Below are 20,585 nucleotides of genomic sequence, written 5' to 3' on the forward strand. Positions count from 1 at the left end.
CGTGAACGACGTTTCGTGAGAGCACCATTCTCCAGTCTAACACTTCTTTTACATTCATTCCACGAACTTTCGTAGTTTAAAATTAAAACGTGGATAAATTACCCATGATAGAAATTTATATATATGTAAGTTTGCCGCTCTTACGGAAGCGGCAGACTTACATTTTACGGAACTGTATGTAGTGGCCTATAGTATGATAGTAAGGGTGAGTGCTTAAATACATAATCATACGTTTAAACGGTGTTGGTACATTATAAACAGAATTCCAAATTTTGAGAAGTACACTCAAATTATTAACTTAATTCACTGTATTAAAGCGCCCTCTTGTGGGCAATAAAAGAATCGTCATACATTTCCCCTAACATTTTTTGCAATTCTTTAATTACGTAGTAATATATTAATAGAATACAGACCAATGTATTTAATAGTATATCTTTAAAGTAAATAACAAGCGTTTACAGTAAAAACCTCGTCACATTTCTTGCAGCATGATTCGCTAAACTTTCCTATCCCATTTTAATTGGATAGGGAAATATATATATTTAAAAGATAAATATAAACAAAGTCTATGTGAAGTGAAAATTTGTGAAAGTAAACAAAATATGTTAAAAATTAGTTTTTGATTGTTGAAATACGAACTTAGTGAATACGAACAAGTATGTATACCAGTGTCGTTTTTTTTATTATTACTATTATTGTCCTTGAAGCAACAAAACAATTTTGTTCAGTTTTTAGAGTCTCGTAACAGTAAAACCCATCTCGGACCAATTACGTGACCGAAAAGTTTCGCATACAATCTGGGTTGACAAACAGTTATACCTTCCGGAAAAATGGAAATTCCAAAGCTTGACATATACACTTCATTTGTAGTCTAAACTGCATTAGATAGATGCACGCTGTATGCTTTAAACCGATAAAATAGTTTGGCTGTTGGAAAAGCTCTTAGGGGCAAAGTGAATATTTGAGTATAATTTTAAATTCCTATTTGGTTTCCCTCCCTCCACCCCATCAGTTAATGGCTGATTTACAACACACCCCACCCGTTTGCACACAGTCCCTATTATAGTCGCTCTAAAGTTGCCAATTGGTACGACTGAGGTTGAGCTGACAGGTATAAATGAAGCGTCACTACCGCATTTTTTTGTCGGCGCGCGCATATCGTCCCATGCTGCCTTCGATCCACGCGTCCCGGCTCATTATTTGGCCGGAAGTTGTAGTTCATTGTACCGGAAATAGATGCGAGGACATGATTTTGCCAGGACAGAAACTGCACATACCGGGGGCCTGTAAATAAAATAATCCGCATAAAATAAAGGTAGGTAAGAATATTAAATAAACCTGAAATTCCAATATTGAACTCTTGTTGTCTTCGGCCACAAGCTGAGGTATATCTTACTCGACACCGTTTTTAAGGGTGCAGTCGTTTGTGTCAAGCGGTACGAAACAGGTTGATGTACTATAGCTATCTAGCACAGCATTTATATTTGGCTGAGAATAAGTTCTAGGTTGTTGTTGCTTAGTGTCAAGTATTGTAGTGATAAAATTAAGCTGACCTGGTTATTTGAATTAGGAAGGACTTTAGAGAGGTGAGGGGGGGGGTGCTATGGCATACGCTATTATACATTATCGATTTATGTGTCTGAACACTCCTAGTTATGCAGGAAACAAGCGATTTTGGGGGGAAAAAAACTAGTCGTTGCATATGAAATTCTCTTTATTTGCCTCTGTATAGGGTCTATTCAGTAATTATCTCCTTTACATGCTGATTTGTTCTGAAATTCTGTTCATGTGTGTGTATGTTATGGCTACCACATAAACCGTCTGATAGAGTAAATGCGCCATATTAAAATAATCTGTTCGTCACCAGTGACTGGATAATAGTCAGCTGTAAAACAAAACGTGGTGTTGGGTATCTTCAAATGTGTTTGTTTTTCTTGCGTAGGGGTGGTAACCGCAAATTCAAGTGGCAGTATTCCTGTCTGCCACCTGTAAAACAACGCGGTGCATGCAGCCATGGTGAGTCCACAACGTTTTGTTCATGTAGGTTGTTGTTTAAGTGTTACGATTGGATCCGTGTTTCTGAATTGGTGACTTAGATCTTGTGTATGATCACATGATTGGACTGTAGCCTCTGCAGCTGATTGGTGTTACTCAGTTAAATTGTTACTAACTGCAGTGTTGTACTGTATCATAACATGCATAGATATGGCGGGCTAAAAGAGTGCTTTTTAATGCTTTGAGTTCTTGTGTTGCTCATGTTCTGTTCATGATTTTCTTTGCCGTCTAGTCGACAGCAGTTGATCTGAAGACGAAAGAAGAGAAAGATGCAGAGCTTGACCGACGGATTGAGGCTCTTCGAAAGAAGAATGAGGCACTTGTTCGTCGATATCAGGTAAGCAGTAATAAATCAATATGAATAGATCCTATCTTTACACAACCGTCTGTCATTTACGAACCCCAGATCAAAAAAGTTTGGATAGATTGCGAAATGTAGAGAGAAATATTGTGATTCATGATTATTAAGTTGTCATCGAGCTGCATTAAAATCTGCAGAGTAAAAACTGTAATGTTTGAGAGTTCACCTTATCACTTCACTTTTTTTGGGGGAGGGGGCACTTATTTTATAAATATGCATTTATTCCAAATTTGTTGCCTGCAACATGTTTAAAAAAAAAAGTTGGCACTGGGCAACATAAGGCTAAGAGCAGAAAATGTTGTGTAGGTGATACTGTCATGCTTAGGTATAAAATTGCTGTCAGTTACAAGCAGGCATGGGTCAAGGTTTGACAAAACTCTGACCAAATTGTGATTAAGTAGTCCAGCAAATTAAGAACAAGGACAAGGTCAAAAATCAAATGCGAATGTGATCTTTACCCCTTCTGTCCAACCTTTTCTGAAATGTATTGTAGGCACCAAATTCAGAATGAGTGCATATTTACAAAAAAAAAAAGTTGATAAAGTAGTGTATTACTTTTCAATTTTATATATGTCAAAGAGGAGTTCCAAATCACTGCTGTTTGCATTTTACTATTTGTCCCAGTCTTTCTGGATTTGTAAGTACTATGGGTCAGGGATCAGTGTCTTGGCGCATAATGCTCTCTGTTACCTTGCAGCTGTATGTGTCCTGGTTTGTTACAATGCAGGCACATTCCCTTGCGTTTCTCAACAACACCCTGCTCAAATCTAATAATGTGTAATTATTTTGACCACGTCATACGAAAAGCAATAAAAACAAAAAAAGTCGATCATCTACTGCGCGATGGGTTGGTGTCCTGCTGATTTGCGCCTCTTCGCGGTAGGAAATCGAAGAAGACAAAAAGAAGGCGGAGCAAGAGGGAATTGCCGTGACCACGCCCCGCAAACCGCGATCCCACGAAGCAGAGTCTGACCGCAGGAGGACTGAAAAAGAGAATCTCACCATCACCGTGGACGTCTCTAAACCTGCCGGGGTGAGTCCAGGTCAATGTGTCGAAGCCTCAGCCGGTGATTAATTCCCTCCCCCCCGCCAGCAATGGCGACAAACGATAGGCCTGGCTGGGGCCTAATTTGATCATCTCTGCAGCGTACAGTCCTCGCTAATGACCCCTATGGACTCTTGCCGAAAGCCGTACTATCAGAAGCTGGCCATTTACTTGCAATTTCCTTTCAGCATGACCTTTCATATTTCCTTTTAATATCAGTTTTGCACAATTAAGACGTCGCATGGAGAACGAAATAAGTTTAGCTCATATTTATTGTCCAGCCAAGGCACTGAGCTTTTAAGCTTTCAAAAAGACTTGGATTTTATGTTCTGGGGATCATCTTATGGTGTGCAAAGTCTCACCCTGGACAGAACCTACGCAGAGCATTGCCTAGTTCCCGGAAATACCTGCAGGATCTCTTGTAGGCAGCAGGTTTTTAATCACTCTCCCGTGGCCTGGCAGGGCAGCCTGTAGCCATTTAATCAAAGCCCGTTGTGATTCTTCTGGGCCAGATGGTATATCCTGCTGCGAGAGGAGGTCCCTCGGGGGGGTCTCCAGAGGTCATACGCCCCCGGAACTTTAAGGAAACCCTGCAGGAGCAGTCGCTTTGCTAACTTCCAGAGTCTGTTTTTATTGCAGTTTATTACAGGGCCTGTATTTAATTTGTGTCAGTCTTCATTTGAATCTAGTTTAAGGTCCATAGGTAGAATCATGCCACACTTTCTAGAACACAGTGATGCTAAGTAATTGAAAAGGGAAGATCTTGATCGTGTGTGTGTTTCTTTTTGGATAGGAGAAGCGCATCATCAATGAGAGGAAACCAGGAGCTCCTCGTGGTGGGGTGACCCCTGAGGAGGCCGACCCAGCAGCAATCCAGGGTGAGAGCTCTCCCAAGAAGCCAGGCTCGGGGAGGCTGAGCCGGGGAGGGCCACGGGGAGGAGTGTGGCAAGACCGGAAGGAGGCCCGGCAGAACAAACAGGAAGTCAAGCAGGATAAAGCAGAGTCACGGCCTGATCGCTCACCGCGGGAGGGCGAGCCCAGGGATGGCCAGGGCTGGCCGGAACGCACTCCCCGGGGAGGAAGAAGAGGGAGGGGAGGAGGGCCTCCGGGAGGAGGGCCTCCGGGAGGAGGGCCTCCGGGAGGAGCCGGATCGGACCGGAAGTCGAAGGTTAGAGTGTTACAGTTCTGTTGTGATTGGGGCTACAGTCAGTACCTTTTCATCTTTCAGGGCTTTTAAATAGGAACTGCTTCAACTTTGTTTAGGAATGGGAGGAGAAGAGGCGGCAGAACATTGAGAAGGTGAACGAGGAGATGGAGAAGATCGCGGAGTATGAAAGGGGTCAGAGAGTAAGTCGGGTTTCTGTATTGGAAGGGCAAGAATCTGGGGTTCAGTACATGAAGCTCAGCATGAGGCTGTTCTCACAGGGAGAAGGCGAGAAGAACCCGGTCCGCAACTTCCTGGACGACCCCAGGCGGTGTGGCCCCGTTCCTGAGGGCGACCGCAAGGAGGGCAGTCGCAGGCATGTCCGCAACTGGGGCGGCCTGGACTTCGACAACGTGAAGACCGGACCCGAGCTGGAACAGGAGTGGAGGGTGAGGGTGACGAACAGGACACTGCGCGCCTCGTCATGGAGACACGGGGCGTTTCTCGCTACCAAGGACGCAAATATCATGCATGCGGTCTTGGCAGGATCAGTCTTACTAACTTACCAAGAATGAACTTGGGGCACAGTGAATCATGGGATTGGTCTCGTTTGGCGAGGATACGACCGATGTATCCTTGATATTTGGGGCAGAGCAAGAACGACGTCCGGGGATCTTTACTGTCCTTGAGTACTTCTGTTTTTGACTATTGGAACTGGCCTTCGGCAATGGAAGATGATGTAAAATGGGTATGTGAGAACACATGCACAGTGAAGTACACATTGAGAAGCGCCAAAAGTCTGCTGATCTATCCTTCTGTGGGGATATTCCCGAGGAGCGTGTGCCCGTGTTTTGTTGAAGAAAATTTGGGCTTTTTTTCTTTCCACTATCTGCTGGCTTGACATTTCATCTCTCTGCATTTCTGAACGCGTGTGTTTGTCCCGGTAGAGTCGGAGGCCAGGCACAAAGGGCTCCATGGACATGACTATGTCCATGACGGGCCGCGAGCGGGCGGAATATCTTCGCTGGAAGAAGGAGCGCGAGCAGATCGACGAGGAGCGCCTGGCTCGGCACCGCAATGCCACTGGCCAGTGGCGACGCGAGTGGGATGCTCAGAAAACCGATTCCATGTGAGCTCTGACCTCATGCACCAGATCAGTGTTTCCCAATCCAGTCCTTGCGGATCCACAGTCGGCCCATCTCTCTGCTCCTTCCCAGCTCCCTGCTAGACAGTCCACATTTTTACTCCCTTACTGGGAGCAAAAACATGGACTATTTGTAGGTACCCAATGACCAGATTGGGAAACATTGCACTTAACTAAATGGTTAGTTTACTCGGTAATGTACTTCAGAAATTATTTAATTGCAAATTGCCTTAATCGAGAGCCAGTGTTGATATCTGTTCCTGTATTAGCAGAGGAAAAAATATGGAATTCCGAATAATGCTTTCGCACACAAACTGATACGGGGACTGAATACTTAGTTGGAATCTACTTTTTGTTGAACGGGAGGTTATTGTTAATCAGGCCTCATGTAACGGTATTTACTCAGTCCAAGTTGACTTTTAATAATGCCAGTATGAGATCTGTGACATGGTTATAACAAAATCTTTCTGGGAACCTGTCATCGCATCCATAAATACCGTGAAGAACTTCGGTGAAGGTCAAACTGTCCTGTTCTCCGAGCTGAAATTCACTTCACAGCCCCATAGCATCCACAGTGGCTTGCCTGATCCAATCAGACAGGATGTCTTGGGTCAGAGATTTAACCTACGGTGTGATTACAGGTTCAAGGAGGAACCTGTTGCAGAGGACGTTCAGGATCAAGGTATTAAGAGGGGTAAGTAGCATTACAGGTTCTTTCTGCTCTCTGGCATGGCCACTTAATCGAAAGGGGTTTTTCCACCTAAATGATATCACACAGCTGCAAGTTTATCAGCAATGAAGCCACTAGTTACATATACAATTCCCTTTGACGTCAGTCCACACCAAGGCCTGTCTGAAATTTAGAGTAAAAATATTACAGCATTCAGACGCCTGATAGTATGGATGTCTGGGGAATTCCCAGCCGTCTGTTTCTTGCTCTGCCTCCGTGACGGTTTCTGTGTCCTTTACAGCTACAGGGCGTAATGCCAAACCGCAGAAGGCCTCAGGTCAGCTCGGAATTTTGGTGTGAATGTTTAGAACGAGTCCCGGACCCAGTGCCGGACCAGTGCTGGCCAACAGATTAAAAAGGATATCTTTTTGCCTTTTTAAATGGCAAAGTAATTTTACATTGCTTGTAAATAACAGTCGCACAAGGAGTTTGATTCATTTGCCTAAAATTGTTTGGAATGCATATGTAAAGGTAATTTTAAGGCTAAAAACTTAAGGGTAAAGTTTTTCTAGCAGCAAAGGAGACTTGTCTGTTTAACGACGCTGAGGATGTTGTTGGTCTGCTCTGGTGAATGCACTTGTGTATTTACTAACCAGCATGAGCTGAGCCTTGTCCTGCTTTTTTTTTTGCATAGTTTTTATGAAACCCCCCCCCCCCCCCCTCTGTGGTACATGACCTTTTGTTTCGTTTGAGATTCTGTCATTCGTCTTGCTGTTCGCTTCAGACGATTCCGTCTGAAGATCAATTTGTCACATTGACCCACCGCTTCCCTTAGACTCCATTCATCACTACAGCTGCATGATCGTCATTCCGGGTCTAAGGGCTGCCTCCTGATTTATTGTATTTTTTTTTGGGCGGGGTGGTGGTGCTCTACAGAGGAGAATAAGAGGCCGCCCAAGGCACCCACATTTGGTGATTTCTTGGGGCACGGTAAACCAAAAGAGGGGGTTCTTGGGAGCAGAGGAAGAGGGAGAGGTCATGCAAAAAGCAAAAATTACAGGTACGCACTGAAGGTCCTCATGCGGTTCTGTGCTGTGGGGGTTCCGCAATCAGCTTCTTTGACCATGATCATCATTTATTAGTTTGGCTGGATATTCATCTGATCTGAATTATTTCTGCTTATTTTTGTCATGCCTTGTATGGGTTGCCCTGAGGCAGTATGCATGATAATCGCTGGGAGGGAGAAACCGAGAAGGTGCCCACAGATGAAGAGGATAAGAAGCTCCCTGCCAAGGAAAAGGTATTTATCCTCATTCATGTTTTGGTTTGCTAGTGTTGCGGCGTCTGCATTTTTGCAGCATTTCACTGATAATGAACCTACGGTGTTTCTTCAGGTGGATGTAGTCATGAACAGCAGCACCGACACAGCAACCGGTGATGACGAGGACGAGTGGGAAGACGCCAGTGATGGAGAGGAAGAGACGGCGGAGGAAGACGCAGAAGAAGGTGTCGAGAAGGTGGCCGCGTCTCCAGAGGAGGCGAAGGAGAAGCCGTCTTCTCCACCCCCTGCTGCCTCCCCAGTCAGCCCCAAAGAGCAACGTACACCCCGCCCCAAAGTGCAGCTTCCGACCCAACAGGACACCCCCGATCCCACGAAGCCCCTGAGCCCCTTCTCACCTCTGGAGGGGTACCAGCCAGTGACTGACTGGGGTGAGGCGATGGAGATGCAGTCGCCCCGTAGCAGTCTAGGGGAGAGCCCTCTTAAGCCCGATAGCACTGGGATAGAGAGTAGCCCAGAACAACAGACCGCAAATGGCACTGCTGTACCTGAAGAGAGTCAGACCCCCAGCTCACCAGAGAAGGAGGACGAAGCAGAGGAAGCTGATACAGGTACCCGGAACCATCGTGTCTGTCCGCATCCCTTTAGAGCAGGGGTCTCCAGCTCCGGCCATGGAGAGCTACTGTCCAGTAGGTTTTCTGTCCCTCTTGGCTTCTGATGAGCCACACCTGTTCCTGGTATTTACCTGAGAGCAGGTGTGACTCATCAGAAGCCAGGTAGGATAGAAAACCAACTGGACGGTAGCTCACCTGGACCGGAGTTGGAGACCCCTGCTTTAGACCAAGAGGACTTCAGACATCGTAGGGTTGCGTGATTTCTGTTGCACAGAGGTTTTGATGGTGAATATCAGGGTTTAGGTTTTCCGGACCATTTAATCTAGCCCTTACTTTAACCTCTGCTTTGCTGCAGAATGAATCCTTGGGTCTAGACCAGGGGTGGACAGTCTTATCCACGAAGAGCCAGTATGGATGCAGGTTTTTAGGGTCGCAGTAACTAATTTGATTGTTTCATAATTGGCCATATAGGCCGCTGAGCTGATGTTTTTGCTCCCTCCCAGCTTCCTGCCGGACAGTCCGCATTTTTGCTTCTGGGAGAGAAGAACATGGACTGTCTGCAGGTCCCTGAGGACTGGGTTGGGAAAGGCAACTTGGAATAATTCGCTATTATGTTATGTGTTTCGCAGTGACTCCCTCTCCTTGCCCAGTGGCCACAGAAACCAAGCTTGAGGAGGAGGGAGCTGATTTGGACTCTCAGACCCAAGAAGCTGCTCCTGATGGAGATCCTGACACTTTGCCCAGCTGCCCCTCAGAGGAAGAGGAGAGAGCCGCCGCCCCTCCACTCGCAGAATCCCTTCAGAGCTCAAAAGGTTTTTATAGATCTCCAGAAAAGCAATATTGCCAAGCTGTTAATTGTGGGGTGGATGTTTTGTAAAAAAAATTTAAAAACTGATCAGCAGAACACATTTGTTAGAGTAATAAACTTGGTGGTTCCTGCTTTGCTAGTCCAGGCTGTGTATATGAGCTGGATTGGGTAAGGTTTTAATCCTGGATGACTATGAAACAATGTTTTTGGATGTATTTGATCAGTTTTTCCTGGTACCTTACACTTAGTTTTTTTTTTTCTTCCTCTCTAGCTGAGGCCCATGATTCAGACCCTGACCCGGTAACTGTGAGCGAACCCTCCGAACCATCTTCAGGTGCGATCCTCATCTCTGGCTTTGAAAGGGTGGCTTTCCGTAAAATATCCATAACTTTGGCTGAGCTCTAACTGCTAGCAGGGTGCTCTGCGCCGGCTCACGCTGTCTGCTGGATGCCCCGTTTTTCATTTGCCTCACGCTGTGTTAACGTGCACTCCGCAGACTCCTCTGAAGCCTTGCTCTCGCGCTGCTTTCCTAACCAATGGGACCTTCATTTGCGCTTTTCATGACTGAACGTCTCCGCCTTCCCCACCCCGGACTGAAAATGACCAAACTTTGCCTGCATTTTCCCCTCCTTTTCATCCAAGTTCTTTGGGACCTTTTTTTCATCTCCTGAATTTTTTTGTTTTTTGTTTTTTAATGTTTTATTTATTCCTTTATATTTTTGATGGGTTTTGGTGCATGTCTTTCGTCCCCCCCCCCCATTCCCAACCCTGTATCTTTATTTTTGTATATGACAGCATGATTGGGATGTAGGTATCAAAAGGATTTGTCAGAGCAACAGGAAATCGCATCTGTGTCTGCACCAAGTACTGTCATGGCTGTGAACTAATCATGCTTCACCAATGGTTAACAAAAACAGCCTTGCTTAAATTAATGGTGCGTTGATGTACGCCTTTCTTGACTGGATTTTAAAAATGCTCTTTTTTCCAGGTTTTAAATGATATTTTTCCAGAAACATTCAAATTCAGTAATGTTTACTAGTCGTCTTTTTTTTCACTCAAGCATATATTAATCAGTTAAACTTAGGGCTACACAATATATCATGTCAGGGTTGTACACATGTGCAATTATCGGGTTGCATTTGTCGACATTGCTTTGTGTCCAGCACTGTAGGTAGATAGGTTGTTTGTCCAGTAACTTCATCTACTTTTTTTGTTTTTATCAGTTCTCCAGACTAACTTTTCCAGTGGTCACACTGGTGCTACCGGATTTCTCAGTCACACCATAACTCAATTAGGTCACACCCTTAAATGAGCAGCTTGTGAAATTGCTTTTGCTATGGTTGTATCACCTTTGAAGGAATACCGTGCAGTTTAGACCACTGATTGGTGCTATTTAGAGAGTTTCTATGGTGAGTAATTTTTAAAAATGGGATTACTTGTATTTTTTTTTCTTTTACAAAAATCAGATTTTATTTCCCCGTTTAGCTGTTTGCCATAAAGGCATCAGGAATTTAGGAATTCTTTGTTTGGTAGCAGCATATTTATGATGGTGGCATTTTGATTAATCACGCAAACAGCTATACCCCTGAGTAAATGATTTTCCTGAATTGCTTTACTGAATATCAAACAGATAAATGTGGAAAATCATGCTGGTTCTTCCTCCGCACAGTTTATCCCTAACTGTTGTGTGTGTGGTAGTTTCCGGGATAGCAAGACTCTATTAGTCTTCATTCATTGGGCTGTTCCGTCGTTTTATATTCTTAAATCAAGCTGAACTGAATGCTTTGCAGACACGCCTTCATTTTACAATCGCGTAAAAGTTATGAAATATGCTTAGTTCAAGTATCTTCTCCTTACCTGTTAAGCAGTGTTTAGGATCATATTCTATTAGCATAGATCATCAATTCACTTGCCTTGGAGATTGCTATATTGACTTTTAAGCAAGAACAACCAAATGTACAGTGGGTTACAAACCAGGATTGTGAAATTAAAATCAAGGAGACAAAACATAACTGTTACCTGGAGAAGAATAAATTCCTATTTTATAGGATTTTATAGACTTGCACTGCTGCTTTTGCTAAATAGTATTATTTAGCCAAAATGATAAAATGTTTTCTAAATAGGTATCAACATAGTAAACCATGTTGCAAATATGGTGCAACAATGCCAATTTGCTGCTTGTAAGAAGAGGCAGGGATAATTACCTTAAGTTAGAATTTAACATTGCTAGCTTTTTAAAAATTGTCTTTTTTTGACTTGTATGGAATGAAGTGAAATTTGGGGTAGTTTTTTATAAAATTAGTTTGTGACCAAGCGGAATTCAAGGCTCTTGTATACCATTAGTAATACTGTCTTGTACTCTTAAGCTGTTGCTGTATGATATTAACTAACAAGCAATAATAAATGGTGGAATTTGACCACTGCGTATTCAGTATCTATAGTTTTGTGTCAGCAATATTATGATGACTACAATGGAATAGGATCTGGTGCTATCTGCGTAAAAATCACTTTGTTTGTCTTTTGTTCAATTGTTCGCAATAATCTCACCTGCTCTGGTTTTTTTTTTTTTTTTTTTTTACCTATAGAGCAGTGGTTCTCAAAGTTGGTCCTCAGCCCCCACTGCCCTGCTCGTTTTCCAGCTATCCCTGCCCTACACACTGCTGACTGAACACACCTGATCTAGGTAATCAATCAGCAGTGTGTAGGGCAGGGATAACTGGAAAACGAGCAGGGCAGTGGGGGCTGATGACCGAGTTTGAGAACCACGGTTATTGAAGAAGAGCAATGGTATAAGAAGGAATGCTTGCTAAAAATCTAGGTAGTTCAGTTTTGTCCAGTCAAGCATGTTTACACATGGGTCCATTTCAAATAAAATTTATAAGCAAAATTATGCTCAACCGTTTCATTCAGTCTTGGCAATTATCAACTTGATCAGTATATAGAACTGACCAGTCCTGTGGGTTTTATCTGTTTCCCATGTGTGGATGGCTGCCACATATTGCAGGTGGCCTGGGCAGTAAGTATGAGTCTCATTTAACAAATATTTACTGCTGTAAATTAGGCTTGTGTATTTTGTGTGCATGTTGGAAGAAAGGCTCTTGAATTATCCAAGGGCTTAATGTGGGAAAGCTTTCAAGAGGAAATTTCAGCTGCTCTGACAAATTATGGTGCTGATGTAATGATCGATTGGGTTCTGCTGCAACATGGAGAATGTGATTTAATAATTAATGCTGATATCCTTTTTGCGTCTATGACTATTGCAGATGGGACTCCATTTGTCACAATTATCACTGTAATTTGAGTCCATTTGCGGTCATAGAAGTACTGTTGCAGTTTTCATCTCTTGTATGAAAGTGAATGTATTCTGCTTCAAGTCGGGTCCTGACCATGATAGACTATCCTAGCATTCTGTTAGATGTTCCAAAACTGAAATGCATGTAATGTCAAACACGGAATTGGGGTTAATGTCTTCAAGCTTATTTCTTAATTATTGGCAATAGAAGAGTTATTAATAATGAAAGGTTGGGGAATGCCTTGAGGTTCATAGTCACTGGTCAATGCTGCTGTTGCTCGTTTTGTAAACTGAAATATAGTGTGAGATTTTCTCAAGCAATTCAAGGTCAGCTTGGCATAGCTGAAAACCTTGTTCATACACTCTTGGGGGGGGGGGGGGGGTAAAACGTTGTACCTTTGCTTGTCTCTGGGGCTGTTCCTCAGGGTCCATTTCTATACCTAAAAAGGTATGATTACCTACAGCTAAGGGTACAATTGCTAGACCCATCAGGATACAGCCCCAGTGACAAGCAAAGGTACAAATTGGTACCTTTTTTCTGAGTATAGTTTGTTTTGTAAATATGACATGTCTTTCTTGAAATGTGCCGCTTGTGTGTTTTTTAGCTAACAAGTACGTTTTAGATTGTCTTACTAACCGGTGTGTTTGCTACTGGTTCCAGTTTAAATGCCTGAAAAAGATTTGCTACATCTGCTGTTGCATCGGGCATCTCTTTCGTCAGAAAATGACCCCACCCCTCCTCATGTTCTTCATTGACAGGCTGATTGCCAGTTGGAGCGGTGAGGATTTGCAATGATAATGTTCCACAGCTTACAAGAATAGGTGTTACTGGAGAGAAGAGAGGCTGTGACGCACGTGGACTCGCTAAGAAAGACCGTCACGCTTGGGATTCACGTCTGCCACGCGAACTTTTACCATGGCCGTGCCTTGTTCGGTCATAGCTGATGGAGGGAAGCCTGGGACTTGCTACCCAGCCTCAGGGTTGCTTTTGAGATTGATATTCACCTTTTTTTTTGGGGGGGGGGGGGGTGGTGCTTTTTTCTGTCATTTTTTGCTACAGGTCATATGCATCACTGTGGTGACCAAGCCAAGAACGTGTGTCGCTTCCGAATTCTGAATTTGTACAATTCAGTTTGCTTTGTCTAAGATGGTGTTGCTCTCCAATATTGTTTTGCCTTCCTGTCCTTGCCACTACACTGGAGATTTAGGTCTCGTGCACCTTTGATGGGGCAGCCAAATAACCCTTTTAAAAATGTCTTGAGCTTTTGACAGACAAACATTTGCAGAAGGTTTGTTAGCTGCGCAGCCGTCTTTTAAAATACCCTGTTTTCTGGAAGTCTGATCATGAACGAATCATGGAAATACAGTCTGAGTCTTTGAAATTTGGAAGAGGACACCTTGGAAGGAGACCATGCGCGTGAACGGAGCTGTGTAATCTTTTTTTAATTTGAACTAATACAATTCCAGTGATCAGTTGAATGATTAAGTTATCAAAGTGGGGTGTAAGTTTAAGGCAGTATCTGACTTTTTTTGGATAGTGTGAATTCATGAATTTGAAAATTGTGTAACTGATATCTGCTTACATTCCAGTTTTATGTAGAAGTTCTTATAATGCATCTCATGTCATGAATAGTTAATGAAATTTATGAAATCCGTGCCACTCCCACTCAAAGTGTGTAATCTTATAGTAGTTTTGTTTAAACTGGCATGGGTATGTATAAGGGAATCAGGGTGATGGGGGGGTGGGGGGGAAATCACTAACATGGAAGCCCTGCAAAATGTCAACGTACACGCTTTAAGATGTTAAACATAATGATTTTCGCTAATGTTGTAAACTTGTGGGATTTTTATGCGTGGAGATTTTTATTTGATGAATAAACTGGACTTCCATGTGTCTGCATCCTGTGCGCTGCTTTCTGTAAGTTGCCCTGCGCATCGTCACCCTATCTGAGCGATGCTGCCCACCTGTGCTGCTTGGCCACTTTCCCAAATTCCTTTGAGCAGTTGTGGGTAGCTTTTCATTGGCTTGGTGAGTTGCCCTTTGTCTCGCCTGGATGGCAGTTGTCACCATGATTTATTTTGCTACTATGATGTATACACTGATTTGATAAAATGAAATGCATGCAACTATACATTTTTATATGACTTAAAAATTCACTCTGAATTTTTATTTATATAAAAATAAATCACATATGTATAGGGTGAGTACTGTAAAAATGGGACAGCTGGCAAAATGGGGCAGTTAAGACATAAATGAACTTCAAAGTTTAAGTAATACCCTTTCTGCTCCATGTAGTGTTCAAGGGTCATTGATGTATATCAAGTTGGAATTCAAGACACATGATTTTTCCCGCGTATGCAAAGTATTTCAGTGGTGCCCGAATAAATGAAGGAACGTGAACAAATCACAAAACCCAAAAGAATCCATTCACCAAAAGAAGCTTGTTGAGTGCTTGGTCTAGTAATACTTTAAAATATTTTTTTCTCTGCGTGCCTCCCTGCCGGATGGTGTAACTCCGTAGCTCGAAACCCAATCAATTGCACTAAAGTGGGCGCGGCTTCATGATCAGAGTATTTATCATCAAAAAAAGTATATTCCTTGTTTACCACAAGAGCTGTCATGCAAGAGTTCGCGCAACATCCCTATAGGAGACAGCACACTATTAAGACCCGTGAGTAAGAAGCGCAACAAGCTTGACGAAACGAAGTGAATTTAAAACCTTAATTGACAGAGAATATATATATATATATATATATAATCTTTTCCATAGTCAAAAGGGGAAGGAACTGAGCGACCAGTCATGAAAGGCAACAACAAAAATTCAAAACGGAAACAGAACGATGGTACGGATAGGAGACCGAGTTACCCCGGAGAACAGTGGGTGAAAAAAGCCAACACGACCACGAAGACCTGGATAAAAGTGGTGATGGTGATCGTGTACTTCCTTTGCGTGTCCATTGCTGCCTTTATTTTAGTCATATACTACGTGTTCTTTTGGACTCCAAATGCAAGAAACATCACCAAATCAACAACGTGCCCCCCTTGACTTGTATACCGCACCCGTCGGGAACGCAGGACGCACCGTTTTATCCGAAAATGAGAGAAACCTGCATCGGGACAAATACTGTATCTCCCTAAGGGATGAATGACCAACGAGGGAAGAATATTCCACTTTTCAACATGCAGCACAGGAAATAACACTTTGGGGTACAACTTGGGAAGAAAATCTTGTTGCTAAATAAATGGATAAAACTATCATTGTACTTTGCATGACGAGTAGACTAGTAAAGACGATATTTAATTCTGATACAAAATATCATGTATAGTGGATTATTGTATTATAGCGTTTAAGCACCTTTATCTGGATAAACATTTTAAAGACTTATTGCGTTTAACTAAAACTTACGATATGAAATGGCACACTGCTAATCCTTAACAGATGGTTTACGAAATGTAAAACAACTTCACAGTGCTTTATGGAAAAGTATAGCTTATACAAGAATGGCATAGTTCCTTATTCCATATTCTTAAACATGACTGTCAAATATACGGTATACTTGAGTGTGTTTGACGTGGGCGTGGTGTTCAGTGTCATCGCGATTATAAATTACCATTTCCAAATCAAAATTAAAAGAACAATCCCAGAGAACAATTACAAGGGCTCTTAAATGTATAGTGCTAACTCATTCCAATATGTTTTTCAGGGTTTTAATAACGTTGTTAATTTAAATAGGATTGACTCTGCAACTGCTGACTAGTGCAAAGCAGAAATACATCAGATTCTAAAATTCTTGCAATATATCAGGTATTAGGCTTATATTATATTATATTATATTATATTATATTCAAGTTCAATGGTTGTGTTTTTTCCTTCGTTAAACGTGGCACAAGTTGACTGGTATAAGTCTTAAAAGGTACGAAACTCCATATAGAATAATTACTAGCTAATTATTAGATAGTCTTCAGATAAACACTAATGGCCTAGATGTAGAATAATCCTATAATCATATTATACTCAAACATATAAAGCTGAAATAATAAAAATCAATGTATATGTAGGTTATGAATAGTAAAAACTATCAAATTATTTATTACGGGTTTTTTTTGTGTTCCATGTTTAAGTTTTTATCTAGTGTTCAATAAATTGGAAGGGCTGTTAGGTTCTGAAAGAGTCTTACTGAAAAATGGAATTAAAATAAACCATGTAACTCTAGTTCTATTTCAACACCATCTCGACAGCTTTTTGGCTTACATATCTGGTTTAGCTGTGTAGATAATGGTATTAATTTGATGTAAAAAGTTTATTCAAAAAATTGTCTGTGTATTTTCCTGTTGTTTTTGTCCATTTTTGTTAATTATATGTGTTTAGAATGAAACAAAAATATGAAGCGCACTGAATGTGATCTGTGAATTAAATTATTTTGATTTTAAAAGAAGGTGCCCTCCATATTTAAATAATAGTACACAATAGTGCATGCACTGTTACAGTTATGCCTTCAAAAGTTAGATTTGAAAACTTTGTGGGGTCACAGGTGGACTTGACTTGTTTACAAAACGCTATAATTGTTTCTGTGCAGAATGATTTGTACAGACTGTTTTCGTGCAGAATCCAGATAGGGTAGTGAATTTAGCCTAAAATGGTGTGAAGACCACTTCGTTTACTATTCAGACTGAAGGGTTATCGTTCAAAATAATTCTGAGGTTGTAACATGCACGTCTAATAGCAGGCCAGAGCCTCAAGGTCTGTTGTATGAGGTTCTAGAAGCTAATTTGATCATTGAGCACATTAGTGTGAGCTACTTCACGGGTACTGAGCCGTATGAAGGGCTACCAGTTTGATGCACTCTTCTTAAATCATGTATAATAAACATGTTTTAAATGCTTTTTTTTAGATATTGCCATTTTCAAATCTATATAAAAGCAAATGTGATTAAAGAGGAATAGCAACAGGATAAAATTACATTTTAGACGCTGCTCACTGGTGAGCTATTTTTAGAACAGGTCCGTGGGCGACTCATGTGGTCCTTGGGGGCATCCTGGTGCCCGCGGGCACCGTGTTGGTGATCCCTGGTGTACAGCAGCCTATCTAGCCTGCATGTTTTTTTAGAAGACTACATGCATACTGGGTATACCATTCAGTGCACGCAGTGTGCAGTCCACCTCACATATGTGGTCACCCAAGGACCCAAGGGAAACCTCCCTGATTTATGTGTGCTGCAGGTGAGTCAGGCTTCGAGGTTCACGATATCCCTCAAGCCGTGACGACTGAGGCGTCTCCTTCAATAAATGTACTCATGAAGAACAGGTCTTCGCAAAGTACGGCTAACACGGCGTCTGCGGGGTCTGCGTAACGACTCAGAACAATCTGCAAAAAATCCTGGTCACGCTGATGCATTAAGAGCGCCTCCAGCACTCAGAACGATTCATTGACTGTGCCACCGACAGCCCTAGAAATAATTTCTGACAAGACCTCTGTCAGAACAACAGGAGCTCATACTGCCGACACTGGCGCTGTCCCACTGCTAAGATATTAAAATGATGTGGAAGATTTTGAAATACCAACAAGCTTTTGAATACAGAAAAATGACGACTCATATGACGTGTGACCAAAATGCCTGAGTAAACAAAATTAAACAAAGTGAAGATTACCTCATTTCCATATCAGCAATACAGAAGCTGAAACTGCATAATGTACATAAGAATACAGTCCTACAGGTTTGTAGCTATTCAGGATACTTCATTCTATAACTATTGCTGGACCAGTAAAAAACTAAAATGATAAAAATGCAAATTTATTACGCAGATTAATATTATGGCGAAAAATATATATCCCATCTTTTTTCCTTAGACCAAGATATGTACCAGTGAATAGTGGTTAAAAGAGAAATTATATGCTTAAACATACATGGATCAGTAAGTAGTAATGGTGTAACCTGCAAAATATCAGAGGTTATTGATTTTGCAGAATTTATGACGTATCGCAACTAGTAGTTCGATGATTTCACCGGCAGAGGTCCGCGTTGAATTAGAAAAAAATCGCGTAAAGGCGTGAATCTTTGCGCATGCGTACTGTTTGTCGTACTAAGCCTGGCCATCGTCCCACGGGCAGAGTTACCAGTAAGACACATGTCTTATTGGTGTCTATTGATTTTACTGGGCACATTGTGTACAGGACACTGAGACCAATTAGTCTACATCCATCTACACCCCTATTGGAAAATGTAATGCAGGGCTGACAGCATAATGATTATCTTAAAGGCTTTTCTTCTAAACATTATTTTTTGTAGTAACATATGTTGACGTGCATTCCTGAAATGTTATCTTAAACTTAGTGTTAATAAAAATTAAACTGAAGAGAAATGATTAATGAATTCTGACTTTGAGATTAATTATAAATCACATTGAATGATTAATGTATCAATGTAAATAAGAAAAGTTTACTTCAATACATTTTCATATATATCCTAATTAGAATGTCGTTAAATGCTGCAAATTCCAGAAGGCATTGGCAAATGGTGCACGGATGAAGTGCGCAGGTGAAAACAGGTTGGCCTGCTTTTGTACACTGATAATACCATTTACTTCATGCCTTTCCCATGCCAGTCATTTCCTGCCGTATGGAAACTCCTATGAGACCTACTGTTGGACACGACCCTGGTGAGATAGGGGCTAGTGTCCCCATTGAGGTAGGGGCCAGTGTCTACGATGAGGTGGGGGTTAAAGTCGTTTGCAGAGACCATGGGTTCTTCAAGTTTCCTATTTCTAGTAGTATTTTATTAATTGTTATTAATGTTAATATCGTTCTTTTTCTCCTTTTAAAATGTCTGTAAAGTACCTTGTAAACCCTATAATTAAAATAGTGCTATATATATATAAAGATTGATTGATTGATTGATCGATTGAACTTTGTGGATAATTCAGAAGCTCATATTTAGACACAAACATTTTGAACTTATATTTGTTCTGGGCAAGACTATGTCAATGGGTTTTCACTGAAACCTCTTGTCTGTCTGTTTGGTGATACAGGATTCCTAAATGAATTTGGGTGACCAGGAAATATTACAGTCAGATTCAGTTTAATGTTGTTTTGTGCCTGAGGTATTAAAATAATGGCTTTTTTTTAATTCTGGGGAAAATATATATAATGATATAATATTCACTTTGAAAATTAACATTCATTTGCAGTGTTGTTATACATTTTCCCTACAGCTTTTTGTTCGTTATAGATTTTGCTACAAGCATGGATGTAGTACAAGCTTCAAATGTTATCGTAACATGTGCTTGAAGGAACACGGTAAGATTCTTATGCTACAGTTACAGTGGAAGGGCTCGACTTGTGCGTGAGAGGGAAGGATAGACAGGAGCGCAATACAAGACAAGACAGCGGAAGATGAGACACTACCCTGGAAAACATTACCAAGATTCAATGATATATAAAATCATTGTTCCATTAATCATGTTAGACTGGTTAGTTCTGTTTCCACAGTTAACCTCTGTCAAATTTAATTTGTTGAATTCAATCAAAAAAATGACATGGAACGAATGTGCAATTGCACCTCATTACCTCCTTTAATATTAACTTCATTTACAAAATAACCCATAACCCGTCATGTAAAATCATAATTGTTCCAAAAATATTTAAAATGCCATTGTGAAAATGAACGCAGACGAGAATGATCAAAATGCATTTAATATATGTACCTTTTACCAGACATTTTTATTTACAATTGTTACAAATATTAATGCACATATCAGCAAACGGGATCACGCAATATCCAAAACGTAAGAAAAGTTTTCCAAAATTGTGTTTTAAAAAAATTATAAAAAAGATCAGTATAAAAAAACACTGTTTGTAGAATAACCCAGCAAATATTCCTCAAAATGTTTATTCGACTTATATTTATTCTTTTTGCATTACCTCCAGCAGAATTTTGTTCAAGAACCCCCATATACTTTGCACTTTAGCTAGCAAATTCATTAGTGTTCTTGTTGTAATTTTGTATGCTGTTTAGCCGGCTTAGTAGGCAGCACACACAGAAAGGAAGACCGTAATGGTGAAGTTATAAGGCACAAAATGTGTATTACGTTAGCGGCATTAGACAATTCCCCGGGATGCAGGGAATGTTATCAGTGTCTCCAAACCAGGCGGCTTTCGCAGCTACTGGTTGCTAT

At 41.4% G+C, this 20,585-nt stretch overlaps 1 protein-coding gene across 2 annotated transcripts; it reads left to right on the forward strand.

Annotated features, from left to right (window-relative positions):
* Nucleotides 1–1,171: 1,171 nt before the first annotated feature.
* On the forward strand, nucleotides 1,172–14,304 carry ccdc9 (coiled-coil domain containing 9). Of its 2 annotated transcripts, XM_048981254.1 has the most exons (16): nucleotides 1,172–1,315; nucleotides 1,943–2,016; nucleotides 2,288–2,392; nucleotides 3,300–3,449; nucleotides 4,255–4,629; nucleotides 4,725–4,808; nucleotides 4,887–5,054; nucleotides 5,553–5,734; nucleotides 6,391–6,443; nucleotides 6,721–6,756; nucleotides 7,356–7,479; nucleotides 7,638–7,719; nucleotides 7,814–8,309; nucleotides 8,942–9,124; nucleotides 9,392–9,454; nucleotides 13,172–14,304. In XM_048981254.1, exons 2-16 carry the CDS (start codon nucleotides 2,014–2,016, stop codon nucleotides 13,174–13,176), a joined length of 2,109 nt encoding a protein of 702 aa, XP_048837211.1. In that variant the 5' UTR covers nucleotides 1,172–1,315; nucleotides 1,943–2,013; the 3' UTR covers nucleotides 13,177–14,304. The 2 variants fall into 2 exon arrangements, with proteins under 2 accessions (XP_048837211.1, XP_048837213.1); XM_048981256.1 differs by lacking the exon at nucleotides 6,721–6,756.
* The last annotated feature ends 6,281 nt before the right edge of the window (nucleotides 14,305–20,585 follow it).

Source organism: Brienomyrus brachyistius, chromosome 17 (genome assembly GCF_023856365.1).
Source record: "Brienomyrus brachyistius isolate T26 chromosome 17, BBRACH_0.4, whole genome shotgun sequence".
In the NCBI taxonomy this organism is placed as follows: Eukaryota; Metazoa; Chordata; class Actinopteri; order Osteoglossiformes; family Mormyridae; genus Brienomyrus; species Brienomyrus brachyistius.